This window comes from Cinclus cinclus, chromosome 28 (genome assembly GCF_963662255.1).
Source record: "Cinclus cinclus chromosome 28, bCinCin1.1, whole genome shotgun sequence".
NCBI classification, from domain to species: Eukaryota; Metazoa; Chordata; class Aves; order Passeriformes; family Cinclidae; genus Cinclus; species Cinclus cinclus.
In genome coordinates, this window is record NC_085073.1 from 1,030,244 (window position 1) to 1,052,794 (window position 22,551).

Consider the following 22,551-nt stretch of genomic DNA (forward strand, 5'->3'; position numbering starts at 1 on the left):
AAAAAAAAACCAACCCAGTGTCCCAAAAGCTTCCATAAACCAGTTGCAGCATCAATAATGTCCTTGGACCACCATATAAGGAAAAAGGGATGAAACTGCCCATTTGGGAACTGCTAGTGTTAGATCAGTTTGGCTGAAAAAGTGAAACTTTAGTTGACGAACACAAAATTATGAAAATTATTACCAGCACTATGCATTTTAATTGTGAGGATAGAAGAGCCTCTTTCTACTTTTCTGCAGACCTAAGCCAAAGGAACAATCCAGCAAAACCAAAAAAACACTGCAAGCCTGAACATGCAAGACTGGCATAACATGTTCTACAAAAGACAAAATTAATCAAGAAATTAAGCTATTTATGACATCACATTTTACCTGTTCTTTTGTTCCCTTTATTTCTTAAGTTCATCTACCCATTAAATACTGCTGATTTTTTAAAAAGTTTATTAGTAAGAGCAACGCAGGCAATCTATTTCAGAAGTGAAAACAATACAGACCCTTAAATGTAATACCTGTCCCAAAACCCAGAGTGTGTTGAAACAAGCTAGGGATCCTTTTTCATTCCCTTGGCCTCAGTATAACCTGCCTGTGGAAAGCTTCACTGAGGCAATGGCCAAGCTTTTAATCCTTGACTTCAACGTGACATTTATTTCTTAATAAATTCTTAATACCATGTAGCATAATTTACTGCTCATTAGTGTTACTGCTACAGCAGCATGCCCTCTGCCAAACCAATCAACAGGGAGATCTACCAGAATGTGGGACTTGATTGTCATGCACACCTTACAAGAGACTCCTGCACCAAATTCTGAAATACCAAGGAGAACTGAGCAAAAAAAAATACTTGTCTGTCTAATAAATTGCATAATAAAGGATTGAAGTACTGAGAGAAGAAAGCAAAGAAAAACAGATCAAACAACAATGTACAGTGCCAAGAAAAGCATGGGACAGCTGAAAAAAGATGGAATGGGTAGCCAGAGAAATTGATGCGAAGTAACACAACAAAACTGGAAGTGGAGTTCAGTGATTGAAAACTCAGCACTCACGAAAAAAGAAGACAGATGTCAAGAACAGCAGAAAGCTCACAGGAAAAAAAAAAAAGAGATTAAAGAACAAAGAAGAGGGAAAAAAACTCCAACAACTTGAGATTTTGTGCCTAGCTATGGTAAATGAGAATGGCAAAAGGATCTAATAAAGCAAACTGTGACCAAGCCTGCTAGTCAACCTGATAAAGGGAACACCAGTGCAAGGTTTGATAGTCTTTGTCCACTGAAGGACCAGTCATCCAGTACTCAAGGTCCAAGAATCTCACCACTGCTGCTGACCGAGAGACCAACTGACAGGGTCAGGAATGACATAGAGGCAATAGGGACTCACAGCTAACAATTGCACCAGTGCTTACTCAGGAACAGACACAAGGAATACTTGTTCATTGCGTCCTTTCTGAAGTCTGCAACAAGACCACAGTGCTGGAAGCAACTACCTAATTCTAGCCCAGGGCAAGAAGGCATCACTAGATTACCTAATTTGACCACCTTCATTAAATACTGCATGTTTTTCTAAGCCTTATTTAAATTTTGGGTAATCATTTTCACTGAAGGCATCAAAGCAAAGTATTAGTGCCCTCAGTCATCAATTTCTGCACTTGGTAAAAAATTCTAGTGTCAAGTTCCCCATGCAAACGTCCAGCTCCAGCTTTTGGTTCCTATTTCTAGTTATGTTTTTAAATGCATTTACATAGAGCTCTCTATAGCATTTAATGTTTTTTGTACAAAAGCACTTACACATACCATGCTTCCATAAACTGAAGAACCGACATACCAGGTTTTATTTTTGAAGATCAAAAATGCAGATGTCAGGTAGTTCGAACTTCAGTTTTTTCCAGCTGGTCCAAAACAAGAATTCCACTGTTATTTGTACTACCCAGCCTCTGGGCCAGACAGTCATGTTCTCAAGCATGCTTTTGTTACACCAGGCTGTCTGAAGGATGACCTATGGTACAATGGATCTGCCAGGTCCAATAAACTGTCAGCAACTTAAAAAGAAAATAAAGCTTAATATATGCAGGAAAACCCCTTAACATTTAAACTTCAGGTAGAATGCACGTAAGAGTAAGAGAACATGAGAACTTCACCAAGAGATAAGCAGTCAGAGCACACAGTTCTTAAAAACTGAGGATTAGACTTGGGTTTTTTCCTTCAGAGAAGAAGACAGAAACATGGCAAAACAAAATCTAGAGAAATGTCAATTTTCTAACCAAGTCAGCCTTATTAAAGGTGTTCAAATAAAGTCCAACCATATTATAAGAAGGAAAGCAAGATTTTCAGTAATTAGCATCAGAGACAGTACCTCACCAATCTCAATATCTGGAACTATACAAACCTGAATGGTTATAGGCTGTCAAAGCAAATTGTATCCACAACTGAAAACCAAGCGAATCCACATAACTCCTTCCTGCAGTTTATTCACTTTACAGATATTTCAACCTGCATGAGTAACTACAAAAATCTCAAGAGCTGGATTTCATAGGCTAAATTTATTTAACCTATTTTACCATCAAGTCATTAGCTACTAATAAATGCCCAGTGTGCTATACTCTTAAACCTGCTGAGCTTTCTTCACAAGCTGTGGAAATCAGAATGCAGAAACAGAAATATTACCTCCACAGCTCATGCAGAGCTATCATCTTCAAGTCATATATACTATTTACTATGAGATTTTTCACTTAGATGTGTGACCACTAATAGGTGTGGAAAACTCTCCCATGTCGGCCACATTTCCCACAGCTAGACAAACGTGGCCACAAGGTGTCAGATCTTTATTGCAGCATGAAATGACTCACTCAAAGGCAACAGGAAAAGCTTTTGTAGATACACTGGTGATAAGAGAAAGGATGGGGAAAACATGCACCCTCTCCAGCAGGAAACAGGAGAGCTGAGGTACTCAACGTTTTTGACTATCTTCACCAAGAAGTGCTCCAAACACTCCACCCAAGTTACAAAAGAGGAAAGCAGCAGGGACTGGCAGAATGAAGGACCACCTGCCATAGGAAAACTGGTTTGAGACCATCTAAGGAAGCTGAAGGTACACAAGTCCATGGGAACTGATGAAATACATCCATGAGTCCTAAGGGAACCATCAGAGGAAGTGGCTAAGCCACTCTCCATTCACTGAGAAGTCATGGCCATCTGAGGAAGTTCCCAGTGACTGGAAAAGGGGAAACCTAATCACCATTTAGAAAAAGGGAGAAAAAAGGCAGACTTGGGGCACTACAGCTGGCCAGCCTCACTTCTGTGCCTGGCAAGACTGTGGAGCAGACCCTCCTGGAAACACGCTGAGGCACATGGAAAATAAGGCAGCGATTGGTGAGAGCCAACATGACTTCACTTAGAACAAATCACACCTGACAAATTTGGTTCTATGTTTGTGTTACAGTGCTGGTGGACAAGGGAAGAGCAACTGAGTCTACCCTAGACTTAAGCAAAACATTTGACACTGTCCCACAGGACAGCCTTGTCTCTAAACTAGACAGATGTACCACTCCCTGGACAAGGAGTTTGCTGGTGGCTGCGCTCAGAGCTGCAGTCAATAGCTCAATGTCCAAGCGGAAACCAAGTCTGGGACCAGCACTGCTTAGTATCTCTGCTGGTGACATGAACAGTGGGATTGAGGGCACCCACAAAGTCTGCCAATGACACCAAGATGTGCTGGAGGGAAGGAATGCCATCTGGACAGGCTGGCGAGTTGGGACTGTGCAAACTTTATGAACTTCTACAAGGCCAAGTGCAACTCCTGCGCGTGTCAGGGCAATCCCAAGAATAAACAGAGGCTGAGGAGAGAATGGATTGAGAAGGACAGGATTGAAGGTGCAGGTGGATAAGAAGATCAACATGCCCCAGCCACAGGCACTGTTACACAGAAAAACCCCCCACCTCCCCCTCCCAGCCCTGGGCTGAGTCCCCAGTGTGGGCAGCAGGGGAGGGGGGATTCTGCCCCTCTGCCCCACTAAGCTGAGATCCCACCTGCAGAGCTGCCTCCAGCCCTGGGGAACAGCATCAGGAGGGCATGGAGCTGCTGGAGCCAGTCCAGAGGAGGCCACGGAGATGCTCCAAGGGCTGGAGCCCCTCTGCTCTGGGGACAGGCTGGGAGAGCTGGGGGTGCTCACCTGCTGGGATGGAGAAAAAAAAGGGTGTGGAGAGACCTCAGAGCCTGTTCCAGTGCATAAAGGGGCTCCACAGGAGAGGGACTCTGGACAAGGAGGAACGCCTTCAAACTAACAGAGGGTAAATTTAAATGAGATATTAGGAAAAAAATCTTCCCTGGGAGGGTGGTGAGGCCCTGGCACAGGTTCCTTCATGGACTTGTGAATGTCATCCCTGGCAACATTCAAGGCCAGGCTGGATGGGGCTTGAAGCAATCTGGTCCAGTGGAAGGTGTTCCTGAATACTGGAGGGGGTGGGGCAGGTAGAGGTCTTCAAAGGTCTCCTCCAACTGAAAGCATGGGTTCTTATGAAAATAGAAAGAAACACATGCAGGAGTGTGTATCTCTGTAGAGTTCTCAGGCTCACACAGGAGTGTGTATCTCTGTAGAGTTCTCAGGCTCACACAGGAGTGTGTATCTCTGTAGAGTTCTCAGGCTCACACAGGAGTGTGTATCTCTGTAGAGTTCTCAGGCTCACACAGGAGTGTGTATCTCTGTAGAGTTCTCAGGCTCACACAGTATATCTCATGGCACAGCAGTGACAAGGGCCAGAAAAGCAGTCACCTTCTTAATTGCTGAGCCCATTGTGCTTCTGCCATAACGATACAGCAGAAATCAGGTTGGAGATCTCTCGTCCAAACTCCTCCTTCAAGTAAGGTTAGTTATAATGTCAGGCCAGGTTAATCAGGTTGTCCAGCCTGGTCTTAACATCCAAGGATAGAGGCTGAGCAGCCTCTCAGGGTAACCTCTTGTCTACTGCTTGACCATCCCTATGGTGAAAAAACCTACCACCACCACCACAAAAACCCAACCTTTCTCCTATTTCCAGTCTGAACATCTCATTCCACCTCTCATCTTTTGTCTGTCCTTTCAACATACCACTCTGATGGGCCTGGGACTGTCTTTCTAATTGCCTCCTCACAGACTCTGATAAGCTCCAGATGCATCTCTCTAAAGACTTCTTTCCTCTAGGCTGAACACATCCAGTCTCCTCACAGGACATGCAACCAAATATCTTGGTGATTCATGTTAATCATTAAATTTTAGAAGGAACCATGTCATGAAAACAACTTTCAAGACCTCACCAGATCTGCTATAGCCACATTAAGAAAAAATTATTTTTAAAGCTAAGAACCACAATGTTTCAAACACTCAAAATTGACTCCAAATTACATTGGGAAATGGAATAGCAACTGATTACACGGAAAAGTACATGAGACAGGGAAAAAGAAACAACCTAGAGTGCAACTTCTTGGCAAGCAAGTCCTTGCTTCGATTTCAAGAAGCAGTCTTGACACCAGAAGTATACAAGTTGGGAATGGCTACTCCAACTCTTTGAAATTACTCTTTTGTAACTCATTGTAATACCTGGCTTGAGAGAAAAAGTGTACCTGTGAACAATGAATGACTGTTAAAAAGAAGTGCAATTAGGCTGTTAACTGACTGAAAATACTCAAGAATGGGAACTTATGACTTGTGAAACATCTAAGTCAAGAAAATAAAGTTCAAAGTTAGGTTTAATTATGCTTATAGAACATTGCAGGCCACAAAAAAAAAAAACTTTCTTGGGGATTTTTTCACTATTTACATTACAAAGAGCAGAATAATCATGCTAAATGTAACATAGGAGGAGATACAGACAATTTGTGGCACTATAAAATTCAAAAGGTGTTGATAACAAGGTAAGATTCTCTCTCAATAGCTAACAATAGACTCAAAGCAAAAAGCAAGCTGCCACTAAGAGCTTATCTGCAGAAAGACCTCTGAAAGTAAAACCCAGCCATACTTCATGTCAGAAAGAACAGAAACACAACTGAAACACAAGATAATTCATGGCCAAACTTCACAAGCAATGTCACAATGAATAGAACTGACATGGGGAGGAGATACTTCTGCAAATGTTACAAGTCAGAAAAAAATAAAAGTAGCTTATTTTCACATAATAGGAAAAAAGCCATGAGGCAAGCCAATTACTTTGCAATGTAGATAAAATCAAGTAAATAATTCAAAAAAGTGTAAACAAGAGGTACTAAAGCATTTAGATAGCTCTGTCTTGTCAATTAAAAAGTTCCTTATGGTATCTTGACGTGAATTATGAGGACATGTCAATCAGCCTAACTTCACACTCACAAATTCATCTGAAGTCATGGGGTGGGGGTGTTGCAATCTTGTTTCTAGAATTTGCAGTCAGTGGTGAATGCCACATTTTCCCTCAAAGTAACAGCAGACCTTCCTCTGTCCAAAAGCTACCATGAGACAAGAATAAACAATCAGGGCAACCACCCAACCTCTCCTCCCCCACCATGGAAACAGCACAGAAGCACTGTCAGCATCCTACAAGTCTGGTAAAGAAATGATACTGATTTGTCTGAAAGGAACTACAGTTTGCTCATCTTTTGTTCATTTCATAAAATCATAGAACACAGTGAATTGGAAGGGATTAATTAGGAACATTGAGTCCAACTCCTGGCCCTACACAGGGCACACCAACAATCCCACCCTATGACTGAGAGCACTGTCCAAATGCTTCTTGAACTCAGGCTTGGTGCCATGACCACTGCCCTGAGAAGCCTGTTCCAGTTCTAAAGTCACCCTCTGGGTGAACAACTTCCTGATACCCAAGGTAAACCTCCCCTGACTCAGCTTCACGCTGTTTCCTCAAGCTCTGTCATTGGTCACAGAGTGTAGAGACTGATACTTGCCCCTCACGAGGAAGCTGAAGACTGCATTGAGGTCTCCCCTCAGTCTCTCTCTCTCCAGGCTGAACAAACCAAGTGCCCGCAGCAGCTCCTCATACAACTTCCCCTTAGACCCTTCCCCATCCTTGTGGCCCTTCTTTGGACATTCTCTATTAGCTTAATTCCTTTGTTATGCTGTGGTGCCCAAAACTCCTCAGAACTCAAGGTGAGGCTTCTGCAGTGCAGAGCAGAGGCACAATCCCCTCCCTCGCCCAGTTGGCCTGATGCCCCCCAAGACAGACGTGGTTGGCCCTCCTGGTTCCAGGGCACTGCTGACTCAGATCCCACTTGCCATTGACCAGAACCCCCAGGTCCCTTCCTCCACCACTCCAGCCTCTAATTAACTTAAGGCAGCTACATACAGTAAACCTGTTATGATTGTGAACTGTATGCTCAGCTTTTTCATAAAGCCAAGTAAGTTGTAGACACCTCCTGAAAGGGAAATGCGAACACACCCATCAATTTTCAGCCCTGAGAAAAATTTGTATCACCTTTCAGCCACTGAAAACAATTCCCCCCACAAGAGGATCCTGCTGTCTTAAAAGTGCAGCTTCAGCAATAAGGTATATAGAAACAAATTACTAGCTGTATATTAGCTGCAAATTAATGAGAAAAGCATTCAGATTCCCATAAATATATAGGACTAATATATAGGACTTCCTAATATATAGGAAGGTGCTATTTCTCTCTTTAGTATTCTAGCTGGATTATCTTAAAACTGACACTTCACATATGTGGCAGTGAAGTAACAAAGACTTCAAAGAAAGTTTTAAGAACATTCAGTAACTACTTGATACATCAGTACCAATAACAATCATGCTTACCAGTCTAAAATCCTGGCTTGCAATAATCACCCTCACAATGACAATCCCCAAAAACTTTATCACAATATCACTAAATCTTTGCAGCAAAATCGATCAAACTTCACAGAGCTACAGAGAAGTTACTCTCTCCTCCTCTTCATTAGGTCCACGTTTGTCAGCTCACCTCCCACCAGGACAGGCAATGCCAAGACCAGAATCTGTTCCAAGAAAATTTCATAGTACAAATTTCTTTGGAAAGTGGCAGTACGACTACCTCATCTTTTAGCACCCTTCTAGGCAGCAGAGGACCCCCTTCTCCTGTCAAGATACAGTTGGTCATCACTCCAATATTGAGAGGCAGGGGAGCAGTTTCACCTACTTACTAGAAACAAATGAAAGACAAGTGGAAGAAAAAGATTTGAGGAACAATATGAATGAAAAAAATGAAGTAATTATTAGAGGAAATGCTTGTAGCTTTGAAGAAATGCATCACAGAAAGATCATCCATTAAAATAGTTCAAAATTGCAAAGGACATTGGTAAAATGGTTACTTGAAGGCAGTACTGACAGCTCAGCAGTGATTTAAGACATTCAATAGTCTAAGAGAGACGTGAGAACCTAGAAGGTAAAGATAACTAATATACTATTGGAAACAGAAACACCAACCAATGAATTGGAGGATAGGTGTCATGGTAAAAAATACAGGTTAAAAGAGCTTTGTATTAGTAAGATAAGAAGAGACAGGCAGCATGAAACTCAGCACTTTTCAAGGACAGGAAAATGTTAACAAACAGGTAAAAATCTTGAATGCCACCTGCATTAACAGACAGAAAATGCTACTGCTTAAACAGACCAAGCAAAAATAGTCTTCAAGAATGACTGAAGCCTCTTTCTAGATACTTGTGCCTACTTTGTGCCAAAGAATAATTAGCTTCACACCTCACAACAAAGTATGATTGAGACAGCACTGTTGTACAGATCAATCAAGATTAAGCAACACTAAGAACTTTGCTGGAATCACACTTTTTTGTGAACATGGAGCTATCAAATGCTATAAATAACAGAAGACCAATATGAAGTAGAAAGTCAAAGAACTATCACTACAAAAAGAGTTACTTCACATACTTAGATGAAATTATCTGGGCACAAGAAAGTAAAGCATTCACCTAAACATTGGAAAAATAAAACTAACTCATGTGTTTAAGAACAAGAAAACAGTCACCTGAGAAGATCCTTGCCATGACACAGACTGCAAATAAGCCCATTAGAAAGATTACAGAATTCTCCAAGTTTCAGCAGAAAGATGTGAATTCGGGGAAGTGCATGTATCTTCACTGTTACACAAAGAACACACACCTCAAAAATGAGCCTTGGGGGAACAAAACTAGCAACAGCCACTATTAGAATGAGGAGACAACAGTTCCAAAGCAAGCTGATCTTGCTCCATCTGAGGAAAGATTGTATCACATTCTTATTGCAAGAAGAAACAGAACAGTATCAGATAAAAGTGACAACACTGCAAAGACAGGCGAATATAAACTAAAGACATTCACAGGTGAGGTAAGTCTCTGGAGGCAGGAAAGGGTTATAAGTATAAGAATGGGATCACATTCCCCCTCCCCTGCCATCCTGGACCATCTATAAGACTCTGCAGAAAAACAGAAATAGAGATAGAAATACACGACAAATCACAATCAAAAGATGGAATAAATATTGGTAAACTGTTGAGCTTAATGTTCCCCAGCAGAAAGGGGAATTAAAGTGAGGAGCTTGCATGACTTAAGATAGCTATTGTCAAGCTTCTGGTTCTAGGAGAACAAAAGAACCCATCAAAATTTATTTTCAGGACATTATAATGGTAGTACATAAATTAAATATTGACACTAAGTTTCTCACAAATAGTCATTACAGATTTGGGTACCACTATTCTTGAGACCACTTATCATGCCTCCTTGGGTGCTGACAACTCATCTTGACTCTGGAAGCCAACAACCTAAGGATTTGTTAGCTTAAGTGCAATGATATTGCTAGCTGCTTGAATGCTTCATCTTCAAAGGCTGCACCTATAAGATTTATTTGCTTCCCATTGTTTAACACTAAGAACAGTAACTGCCACTGATACAGAGTTCAAAAGTAAGAAACAGACCTGAAAGAAGAGGCCTCAAACACATTTTCATTCACCTCCCTCTGGGCATATCTTTCCCTCTTCCATTAACTGAGAATAATGATGAGAAACAACAGAGACAGTAGGGCAAACTGGCTTTTGCCGAAACATAGAGACATTTGTCATTCCCAAAGGCAAAATATAGATATTCACTGCCACTTAAAACACCACCACACACCTTAGGACAGAACACCCAAATACTGCAGTATTGCAGCCCAGGTTTTCCTAATGCTCTTCAGAAAAAAAAAAAATGAAGCCACTTTACCAGCGGACCTCTGATGCTTTCAGCTAAAAAAAATACAATGCATTTATTATGATACCCCGCTTTGTTCTACACAGCCCTGCAATTAATCCTTTAACTAAAAACATTATTAACATGAGTGCAAGCAAATGAAATATTTACAGTGGTGCGATAACTTAAAAAGCAACTGGAAAAGGCGGGGCACAAAGCTGCCGGGGCCGAAACGCAGAGCTCGCTGCTATGTTCCAGGGCCCGTGCCCAGCGCCAGGCTCGCTGTCCGCGTCCAGGGAGGACCGACCCGCCGGCAGCACCGGCCCCGGGAGTTGCCACATCACGAGCCCGAAGCCACCGACCCGTGGGAGGCATCTAAGGACGCAGGCCCCAGCCTGGCTTCGTCCGCCCCCGCCTCGCGGACAGCGCGGTGGCCCGGCCAAGGCGCTCCTTTTGTCCGGCCGACTCTCCCCACTGGGACCGGGACGGCCGCGGGGAGGTGGCGCTCCTGGACGCGCCCCTCAACTCGGACCGCAGAGCCAGAGCAGAGCAGGGCAGGGCAGGCCCACGGCAGCGCAGGACCGCCAAGGGCCAGGGTAGCGACACCAGAAACTTCCCCCCCTACCTTCGTTGGCCAGGTCCGCCATTTTACTTCCTCAGCCGCGCCCACAATGCATCGCGCGGCCGGACGGTACCGCTTACCGCGGGTCGCACGCGCCGCGCACGCCCCGATTTACGGCCGCTCCGGGACGGCGCCGCGCGTGCGCGGTGGGCAGGGCCGTCCCTGGCGGACGCGTGGGGTCCGTCGGTGCCCAGTCGGTTGCCGGTGGGTTTCCAGTGGGTTCCGCAGCTCCGAGAGGGCGGTCTGGGCAGCGTTCCCGTGCGCTCGATTGTTCCCTGTGGCCCGCGAATCGTGTATACCGTGGCGGCCGCGGGTCCCCGTCCCGTGTGTGGTCTTGCCCTCCGCGCCTCCTCCCGTGGCTGCGGAGCCCCCGCGGGCAGGCCATGAGCTGCTCCTGGTGCCACGTCCTGCATTCATAGTGCCGCTGCCCGGGCCGGTCATGGGGCAGCAACCCCCGTGCAGCACGTGCTCTGGGACATGACTCCTTTGGGATGCTGTCAGCCTGAACATTTCACTCATCAAAAATCCTGTTGGAATCAAGTCCAACTCCTGGCCTTGCAGAGGACAGCCCAACAGTCCCACCCTGGTCCTGAGAGCACTGTCTAAATGCTCCTTGAGCTCTGGCAGCCTTGGGTGTGTGACCACTGCCATGGGGAGCCTGGTCAGTGCCTGACCACCCTCTGGGAGAGCTTTTGCCTAATATCCAACCTAAACCTCCTATGACACAGCTTCATACCATTCACTTTGGTCGTGCATCATACCTTGCCAAGCCCTTTCTCCAGACTAAAGGCTCAAACTCTTCAGTTTTTGTGAGGCTGCTTCTCCATCTCATCTGTATTTGTCATTCTTTGTTGACATCTAGCTCTACAGAAGTCCACACTGCTCAAAATGTAGGTGCACCAGAGTGTTAGATGGTCACAGAGGGTCAGTCCAAAGAGTACAGTAGGTAACCATGCTAGTCCTCTCATTCTCTTGATACTGCCCCGTATTTTGTTGGCTGCTTTGTTCAGTGCACTAGAGCTCCCCTGACTGCATGGTCTCAGTTTCTATGCATTAGTCAACAGCAGCTGGCACAGGAGGTAGAAACGGAGCAATTCATGATTATCATCTTACCCCTAATGACTGCTTCAAGGCTTATTTAACAGCAGCATGCCTGGTGCCCATCATTTGACTATATCCCTCACAAGCTATCATACTAGCATAAGGTAAAATTCAAGGGCTGGGCTCCTGATTCCTTTTGCAGGTACCATGCATTGAAACCATCTGGTTTGCCTACTAGGAGAATTGTCCATCAGGAATATAACAACAGAACTGACAAAACCTGGTAAGAACAAATGGCTCTAATATGGAAAAAACAATAATCACAGAATGGGTTGGGTTCCAAGGAACCTTAAAGCCACATCTCTCAGCAACCTGTACCAGGGCTTCACCAGTCTACCAGCCAAGAATTTCTTTCCAATATCCCACCTAATCCTGCCCTCTGGCAGTGGGAAGTCATTCCCACTTCTCCTGTCATTCTAGACTCCTGTCCAAAGTTCCTCTCCAGCTCTCTCGGAGCCCCTTTAGGCACTGCAAGGGGCTCTCAGGTCTCTCCACAGCCTTGTCTTCTCCAGGTGAGCACCCCCAGCTCTCCCAGCCTGTCCCCAGAGCAGAGGGGCTCCAGCCCTTGGAGCATCTCTGTGTTCTCCTCTGGACTGGCTCCAGCAGCTCCACACTCTCCTGATGCTGTTCCCCAGGGCTGGGGGCAGCTCTCCAAGTAGGGTCTCACATCAGAGGGGCAGAATCCCCCCCTCCCCTGCTGCCCACGCTGAGGGCTCAGCCCAGCACAGGGGGGGTTTTTGTGTGCCAGTGCCCATGGCCAGGGCAGGTTGAGCTTCTTATCCACCTGCACCCACAAGTCCTTCTCCCTAGGCCTTTTCTCAATCCATCCTCCCTTCAGCTTGTGTTTATGCTTGGGATTGCCAGAGTGTGCAGGAGTTTGCCTTGTAGGAGATCGTAAGTCCCACCTCTTCACCCTCTCCAGGTCCTTCTGGATGGTATCCCTTCCTTCCAGCATGTTGACCACACCACACAGGATACCTATTTTTAAGTACAGAATGCCTATCTGTAAATAAATGTTCATCTTCATTCCATATGATGGAATACTTCAGTAGATCAGGCAGTACTCTTGGGAGTTTTATGATTGCTAGTGCAAGCTGCATTATCAGTTGAATTTGCAAGACAATGGGCACAAGGAATCCAGGTGTTTTCTAGAGCATATTAGGGACAAATTCTTACCACACTTGCTAGATAGGCCATCTAGTTTAGCAGGATACCCAGCTGTATCTGGTACTCATCACCAAGAGAGGAATGTGGGAACATGATAATCAAGGGTCATGTTGGGTGTAACAACCATGAAATTGTGGCGTTCAAGGTTCTGAGGGGAGTGACAAAGAGAAATGTTAGACTGCAGCCCCTTCAAGAGAATGACTTTGGGTTATTCAAGTGAAGTGAGATTCTATGAGAGTTAGCTCTGAAGAACAAAGGAGCTCAAAAGAACTGGCAGTTTGTTAAGGACTTCTTCCAAGCACAAGTTTGTCCCAGCAATCAGAGGAGTAAGTAAATGTGTTGGGAGACAAACTTGGTAAACATAGAATTTGTGAATGAACACAAAAAAACTGTACACAGGATGGAAGCAAGTGCAAAATAGGAATACTTCTTCAGCATGCAGAGATGGTATTAGGATAGCCAAAGGCCAACTAGAGTTGACACTGCCGAGGGACTTCAAAAGCTTTCCTGATCTTACTTTCCACTAAGGAAGTCCCCCAGGTCTCTGAGCTTTGAGACAGGATTCAGAGACAGGATCAAAAAAAAAAAAAATCTCTTGAGAACTCTCAGCCCATATGAGTCCAAGGGATCTAGTGGGCTGTGTGGAGGGGGCTGAAAGCTGGCTGGTGTTACTGAACAGACACATTCCATTAGCTTTAAAGGGTCCTGGAGATCAGTGAAGACCACATCTACATTCCAGGGGGCACTTTAAGCAGGTGGAGGCTCTGTTTAACCTCTCACTCTCCAGTGACCAAGGAAGAAGAAAAATACTACTAAGAGTGTTGCTTTTCACCTGAGATTTCCTCTCATGCTTCCCTGGCTTAAATACACTTGCCACTAGTCAATAAGCTACATGGTTCTGAACAAGTCATCCTCGTTTTCCCTGAGGGTAGAGCTCCAGCCATGGTATCCACAGATATCTGGAGCTGCAGCATTTTTCATTTGATCCCAGTTGACTTAAAGCTGATTTTAGCATATGCTCTGATCATGACCTGAGACTTTGAATAGCTTTGTGTGATTTTTTTACTTTGTGTATGTCCACTGGGAGCTTACAGCACTGGACATTAGTGCTGGCAGCTGCATGATGTCCTGAGTCTGTGTGTTCTAGACCTTGCTGTATCTTTTCCCTGGAGAACATTTAGTGCAGATGATTTGCAGAGAATTTAGCCAAAAGAATTAGCATGTTTCTATTCACACAGAAATTGTAATTTTCAGGGATCTACAACATGGCTGACTTAGCTCCAGTCTTTATGGAATTTAAATTCGTTTCCCAAAGCAGACATGTCCTGCAAACTGAGCCAAACACTAGTCTTGAAAAATGAGTCAGAGTAATTACTTATGTCTAAAAAACAATAATTACATTTTTACTTTAAGTACTTATTCTGATACAGATATTCATTACAAAAAAAATCACTTTAGAGCATTAAAACATATGAAACCTATAAGAATCTGTGAACATGCTTTTATCATGAAAATGTTGTGCAACTTTCATTATAGAAATTACTGTCCTGCACTTCTCTAATGCACATGTGGTACCAGTATAGTCAGTGATGTGACCCATTTAAGGGGAGTTCTTTAGAAAGAATGTACCTCAGAAAGTTACACTACACTTAACAACCAGCAGGTCACAGTGTGTTCTCTATTCATGTTCTAATTAGAGACCATACCTCTCAGAATACTTAATGTAAGAGAGGAAAATTAACAGTTTTATCCTAACAGGATAAAACAGTGTTAGGAGGTTTCTGATTCTGATTTAATTTACCTTCAAGTAAATCTGTAGTAATACCAGGATAAATGTGATTCTAGCAATTTATTATTTCTATAAAAAGTAAACTCCACCCACACCAACTTCACAGTTCTTATGACTTTTAGAAATTAATTACAAGAGTTATCTGTACCCTATGAGCTTGTCAACTTGCTGATATAACTAGAATCTATTTTGGGTGCATGCCATTAAGATACTATAAATGCCATACTTTCTGATTAGTACTATTGTTAGGTCAGTATTTCTAAAGGGACATGGCCTAAAAGTTACTATGACTTTGACAAATTAAATATTTTTCCATATCTGAGGTCTCAAAAAAAATTATAAACAAAAAACTCCCACAAAGGCAAAGGCAGAAAGCCACCACCTCACAAAGAAAATCCCAGCCAAAACCAACCACTCTGTTTGAAGACTTTCTACTTCTGAGACTGTCATTTGAATGGATTCAGACCCTGAAGCATTCACATATGCTATGCATAGCATTCATATACTATGTTCCATAGCATGACAGTGGCATTTTGATCCATAGTCATAAGCATTCATCAGCAAGAGAAGAAACAGAGGTTCCAGCGTGAAGACAGCACTACAGGTAATCACTGTCTCATTTCTAGCTCTATTGCTCTGTCAGTGTCCTGGACAAGAACTTTCGTTTCTAGATGCTCACACCATGTAGGTCAGGTAATATACTACCTAGTCTGCTTCTGATGGCGGACCTGGATCAAGCAGAAAGTTGTACCTGAGGCCTCCAGAGGCCCATTCTGCCCACACCTCTATGATTTTCAGCAGTACAATAAGTATTATTAATTGGGAAATATATTCAGGGCTCTGTATGAGTTCTTCTGGAGTTTAATCAGTTGAAACCTATTTTTTAAACTTGTTTCTGAACTGATGAAGTTATTTCTCAAATAACTTATTCCTTACAGCATGGGGGAGCTGGCAAGGACAACCAACCTGAAGAGGAATACGGCTTCCTTTTTCAACAGCAGCATGGATTTATGTCACAATCAACTGACCGATGTCACATGCTTTCCCAGCTGCCAGACCATTTCTGTGGGATTACAGATCCACAGTGCCGCTCCCTCTTGTGGCAGCTCACACCTCCTGTGACATCATGACCCTAAGCCAGGAACTGCTATATTAATGAGGCTGACTGAGCAGTGGCCAAGCCCCTTGTTTTCAAACACTTATTTGCTGGAAATTGCAACAATAAAGAAAACACATCTGTTAACCTGTTTTCAGGCAACATGCATTGTGAAGGCAGTGGTTCATCCCTGGAAACTACTAGCTGCGTGTAACCTGAACCCTAAAGTAATCGGTGTGAGGCTGACCACACACCCCATGTCTGAGGGTCTTTAACAATATGACGGTGATGTTGGTTACCACCATTAATGTTTTCAGAGGTTCTAACTCAGTAGGTGTTTTCTTATGAAGCGTCTATTTCCTCTTTTGTGAGGACTCAAAATCCTAAATTTTTCTCCAAGGAAAGAGAGCCATCAATCTTCCTCCAAGTGTAAGGAAAGAGATCATCTTGTGACAGTTTTGAGGAACCAACCAGCTACAGAGCGTACACCTTGTCTTTTCTCTGGCATCTGGTGCAGTTTCAGAAGGTTTTCAGGTTACTGAATTCAGTTCCTTCTAGTACCCTCATCTGCAAGGATTTACAGTTATTTCAGTGGGAAGATTCACAGGGTAAAATACTTGCTAAAGTGGAATGATCAGTATGTCCTGTGAGTGAATTGATTCAAGAGTGAAGCTACTCACATGCTCAACACACTCCAGAACTCAGTCTGGCTTTATAAAAATAAGGGGCTATTTAGCATTTCCAGATCTTAAAACAGCATGGGCCAAGGCACTACTGACACAACGGGGAAGGTTTTTTTCTGTTAAATGCTTTACATCTAACCAACAGCCCACCTGAGTGAAACTCCAGAATTCGAATGATGTCCCTGGTGCACAGCTCTGCTCATCCAGGCATCACTTAAGGGCTGCTCAAAAGAGCAGCCTGGTATCCTTATGCCATGGCATAGCCCTTCTCCCCGGCTGTGGTGGGATCTCCAGCGCCCACTAGATGGTGATCTGGTAGAACAAGAAGGAGGCTTAGGAGTCCCTGAGCGCAAAGAAATGGGGATTGTTCAATATGAGGGACTGAAGGAATTGGTCAAAACACAAGACCTGTGGGCAAAGGGCTAAAAACACTGTGGACGGGTCATTAAAGCTACTTTCCTATGTTTTTTCTCATAGGAAGCAAGCTGGGTTTTTACAAGTTGTGGCTTGCTTCTCGCAAAGTGCATGGGTGCAAGAGCAACTAAGTCCACTCACAAATACAAAGAAATGCCTTAGAAGCATTCATAGTCTGAAGTTAACTTCTCTAATTAACTTGCGATGTCAGTGCTGCTCCCGAGCTGTGATTCTCCAGGCACACTGGCCCAGGACTCTAGATCCTGAAAGCATAAGCAAAGCTGTCAGTAATTAGGGCTATTCAGGGTCTGAACTAAAAAGTTTAGAAATCTCATTCACATCACATCTATATTGACATTCACATCACATCTACAATTCACATCTCATTCTACATTGCTGGGAGACCCTGGAAGTTTGAGCCTGTTCTTGGCACAACCTAAGAGCTGCAATGCAAACAGCATCTTCCTCTACAGACATCACAGTGTGCAAAAAGGGGACATGCACTCCCATTCCCTGGCAGGACTTGGGAACGTTTTTTTGCTAGGACTTTGTTTTCTTGAAGTGCTTTCTCAAGCTGGTGGAACAGTACTGGTATATGGACTGTGGTGGTATATTCACTGAGGTGATGAGTCTCCATCCTTGGAGAGTTTCAAATTTAGCTGGATCAAATTTGACTGAATAACCTGATCTAACTTTGCAGACAGCTTAGTTTCAAGCAGCAACTTAAAGTACAAAATATCTTGCCCTACCTATACCTTTCTATGCTTTAGTGATATATTTGATTTCTTTCACTTTTTCTCTGAAATGAGCTGTGTAGGTTGAAGGAGTAGGATCAATATGGAAAAACACATAAGACCACATTTGTAGGGTTTGATCTTAGTGCATGCACATAGCACCAAAATCCAGAGACTAGCAGCTTCTATTTACTGGAATATTCCTCCTTCTGGATATAATCACTAGATGGCGAAGCAAGCACTTGATTTTTCACAATTTCTTTTTGAAAAATTGTACTTCGTGGTTTTGGCTATGTTATACAGCTCACTGTGTTCTCTGCTCTCTGTTTAGCATCTGAATGGGTACCTGCTTTAGTACTTTGTGTTGTAGCACCCAATCTCAGGATTTCAGCCTATTGACATTTAAAGTAGGATCTGCACAAAACCACAGAAGAAAGACCCCAAATCTGGAGGTGTATAGTCATAGAATGACAGACAGGTTGGAGTTAATAGGGAGTTTAAAACTCATTTCATTCCATCCCATGCCACAGAGAGTTTCCATTAGACCACGTTTCTGCAAGCCCTATTCCATCTGGACTTGAACACTTCCAGAGATGGGACAGACACAGATTCTCTGGGCAACCAGTGCCAGGGCCTCATCACTCTCACATGGAAGAACTTCCTCCTAATGACTCAGCATCATCTAAATATCTTCTCTTTTAGTTTAAAATCATTCCCCCTTCTATTATCACTATCTGTCTGTGTAAAAAGTCACTCCCCTTCTTATAAGTTCCCTTTAAGCACTGAAAGGCTGCAGTTTGAGGTCACGCCAGAGCCTTCTCTTCTGAGAAGGTTATGAGGCAGCCAGTTTATTTCAGCTTGAGCTGGTGCCTCCAAGGAGGGACCCTGAACAGCACAACCCCTGGACCTTTATCTGCTCACAGTCTGTGCACCTGACCTTCATATATTCTTCATATGCTCTGCACACGCTTCTTGGTCCAATGGCAATTTATGATCTGGGGTCTTCTAACACTTCATTGGATTCTTTCTCCATGTCTCCATGTGGGCAGACCATTAACTGCTTTTCTCTTCCAGCTTGGGGTAACCTTGGGGCCCTCCATGGTCTCAGCTCTTACGTGAAGATCTCCAGATCTCTGTCTCCTCCCCTACTCAGATGGTCATGTTATATGGAGTTCATTTACAGCTCACCTCAAAGCCAAGCTTTGAGCAGGACCCACTTATGCTAAACTGTAAGCGAGTTACAATGCAACTTCAACCTACACAATTTCTAATATTCTATAAGTAAACTTACTTTAATTCTCAACAAATCACATATCTCTGGCTGTGGACTGCAGCCAATTTCTTAGCCACCTATCCTGGTTTCAGACACCAAAGGGTTAATTTTTTGCAGTAGCCAAGGGGTGATGTGGCTAAGGTCCAGATGTTATTTGACACAAAAGGGACACTCTCTCTGTCTTGTCCAGGGAGAAGGGGTTCTTTCCAGCTGAGAAAACATAGTGGACAGAATGGCCTAGTGTTTTTTTTTTTTGGGGGGGGGGGGCTTTCCATGTAAATAATTTATTTTTCTTGTACCTTTTGTTATTAATATTGTTGCTGTTAATGTTAGTTTTCTTATCTCATTGCTGTTTCCAGTAAATTGTTCTTATCTCAACCCATGATCTTTGTCTTTTGAGACTCCAGTTGGAGGGGGTGGTGGGGAAGCAACACATGGTGTTAGCAGGAGAACTAAACTGGAGAGTACCATTCTTAAACCACAACACCACCAAATAGTCCACTGTTCAAAACCATGTCTCCCCAATTAGGAGATAAGGATGCCACGTGGGACCATGTCACAGGCTTTACAGAAGTCTAGGTACATAAAATTGACCATCTTCCCTTGTCAATTGTTGCAGTAACTCCATCATAGAAGGCTACCAAAGTGGTCAGGCATGACTTGCCCTTGGTGAAGCTGTGCTGGCTGTCTTGGCACAACTCCTTGTCTTGCACGTGCCTTAATATTGCTTCCATTACGATCTGCTCCTGTCCCTCCTTTGTCACGGATCAAAGATGTGTCTAAGACCTGCCATATTTTGGTCTGCTGTGTAGTTTATAGACACATAATGTAGAAGAAGACCGTATTATTAGTTAGTAAGACTTTAACCTTCAGAAATGTATCAGTTGCCTGGTAGGGGATTCAACCTATGAAAGGGGAATAATATATAATAAAGCCATTATTGGCATGGAGGTCTTATCATGGGCTGTTATGACTTCATCTTACACACTGGCCTCTCATAAGATGATGTTGAAACTGGCCACTTCTGAGGAGGAGATCTAAAATGTGGTCCTGGGGTGGAGCGAAGACAAGATGCACACTGTTTTCATCCAGGGGACACCCTGAAGGTGAGCTGCCCTCCTTTCCCTCCTGCTTGGGAGTCATGCTCCATCTCCTTCTCCTGTTCAGCATCTTCTCTAGAATCCAGGGCTGGTATGTATTAATTGCTAGTGTGACTAATAAAATTAATTTGCTTTGCAATTCTGAGTGTGTCTTGAGTTTTTTGTGCATATTGCTGTTAATGTTAGTTTTCTTATCTCATTGCTGTTTCCAGAAAATTGTTCTTATCTCAACCCTCTTATCTCAACAAGTCCTCCCAAACTTGTGACACCTTCCCAGGCACAGAGGTGATGCTCACTGGTATGTAGTTCCACGGGCCAGAACAGAGTTAATGTTCTTGCAGTAGCCATGAGGGCTCAGAGCCTGGAGCTGTGTGGGCGTGCCCAGGTTGTTATTCTGTACTATCCACATCACATCAGGGAAGGTGGGGTGGAAGTGAGGGATTGTCATTTCTGAGAAGGAAGGGGGAAAAAGATGCATGTGATGGGCCCAGGAGTAATTTTCTTCATTGTCTCAGAACCATGCAGCACCTTCTAAGTTGATTGGTTCATCAGTGAGCATTTTTTCTGAATGTAAATCAACCTCTTTTTGTATACTTTTGTTATTTAAATTGTTGTTGTTGCTGTTCATTTTCTTATCACATTACTGTTTCCAGTAAATTGCTCTCTCTCTCTGACTTTTGTTTCTCTCTTATGGGAGAGGGTGAAAAGAGGGTATCAGATGTGTAAAGCAGAATTTCCAGCTGGGCTTAAAAGCATGACACCTTTTTGAAAATAGGATTAATGTTTTCCTTTTTCCAATCACTGAGACTTCACCTGACCACCATTTTCAAATAGGATGGAGACTGGCTTGGTAGCTACATCAACCCTCAGGACCTTGGGATGCATCCAATCAGACTTCTTAGGCTTGTGCCTATTCAGTTCCATCAAGTGGTCTCAGACCTGCTCTTTGCTGACAGTGGAAAGGATGTTGTCCCCCAGCCTTCACCTGGAGGTTCAGCAACTTGGAAGAGGCAGGAAGTCCAATGGCCAGTGGAGTCTGAGGCAAGGTTGTGCATAGGTTCAGGTATGTGCAAGTTGTGCAGCAGGAGAATGACTTATACCAAAATGATTAAACAGACAGGTTTGCTGATACACCTCGAAACAATTAATATTTTGGGTCTCTTAAGTCTTTACCTTCTTTATGTTTTTTAAGATCCTTCAGCAGACTGGAACATAACAAAAGCAGCTGAGGCCTGTCTTAGCTTCAATCTAGTACTTGAAAAATACCATCAACATCAATTTGGAAAATTGGAATTACAGACTGTGGACATTTAAAACTGTGGTGCATATTAAGGAGTAAATACAAGTTTTGGGGGTTGATTGTCATGTGCCTCATAATCAGTGTCTGTCCCAAAGGCTGTTGCTAGTTGGGGTTATCCAGTATGACTTTTGCCACAGCAAGTCTGTGATTAGTCAGTTAAAATATTTTCATATGAAATCACTGAGTATTGAATTCCATCTTTTATTCTAAATGACACTTTCCTAGACTTGAGATGTCAGAGAAACATCTGAAGCAAGCGGAGCATGAGGCACACAGATGAAAACATCTGGCTAAGAATGGGGATCTGCATATTCAGCTACGGCTCCATCTCAGGAACAGTGTTTGGTCCTCTGACCATGCTGAGCAGGGCACTTACTACACCTTTGTCAACAAGGGCACTAGACCTATGTTTGCCATGAATTAGAGCAACCCTGACCCCTCTCAGGACCCTCCCTGAGTAGCACAGGCTTCCCACATGTTTTTACTTCTCCAGAATGAATTCAAACACACTCCTTCCTGGTTAACACCATGGTGGGCTTAGCCTGTGGAGGCATTAGGCATGGACACAGCAACTTTCTGCTCAGCCAAAGTCACAGGCTACACACATGCTCTCACACCAGGGATTATGAAGGGTCAGGGTGCTGGAAATGCTGATGTCAGGGTGTGAGAGAGAATCCCAAGGTACCAGGATGGCAGCATGCCCACCCTAAATTCTCAAATCAATGTTCTTTATGGTCACTGGAGAAGGCAAGTGCAGAGGGCCTAGATAACTTTTCAGAAGTCTACGTTGACACTGCTCCTGCCACCACTTACACCACCACATCTTATCTTCAGGAAGATTATAGGAGGCACTGTGCAAGAGATGTCACACTGGAGGTGCAATGCAGGGACATCAGCATGTCAGAGCTGTACAGGAAAGGAATATGATCAGTAGTGAAAATCCTGTAATGACACAGACAAGCAACAACACCAGCCTCACTAAACAAATTAGGACCAGCTCCAGCTCCCTGCCCTTAAAACTTTACTCTGGGGACAAGCAGAGTAAAGGCATAGCAGCAACAAACCACCTGGAATAATGCAGGCACCTTGCACCACTCAGGGTAGATGGCACCAAATATTCCTGGCCAGTTTACACCC

The 22,551-nt window shown here is 43.7% G+C and overlaps 1 protein-coding gene across 3 annotated transcripts in view; it reads right to left on the bottom strand.

The window, feature by feature from the left end:
* The window catches only part of RANBP3 (RAN binding protein 3), a 62,059-nt gene extending 51,272 nt beyond the window's left edge, over positions 1–10,787 (bottom strand). For all 3 annotated transcript variants that reach the window (XM_062510178.1, XM_062510177.1, XM_062510176.1), the window contains exon 1: positions 10,761–10,787. In XM_062510178.1, the coding sequence (XP_062366162.1) occupies positions 10,761–10,782 (22 nt within the window). In that variant the 5' untranslated portion in view covers positions 10,783–10,787. The remainder of the gene's footprint in view (positions 1–10,760) is intronic.
* Between the last annotated feature and the right edge of the window lie 11,764 nt (positions 10,788–22,551).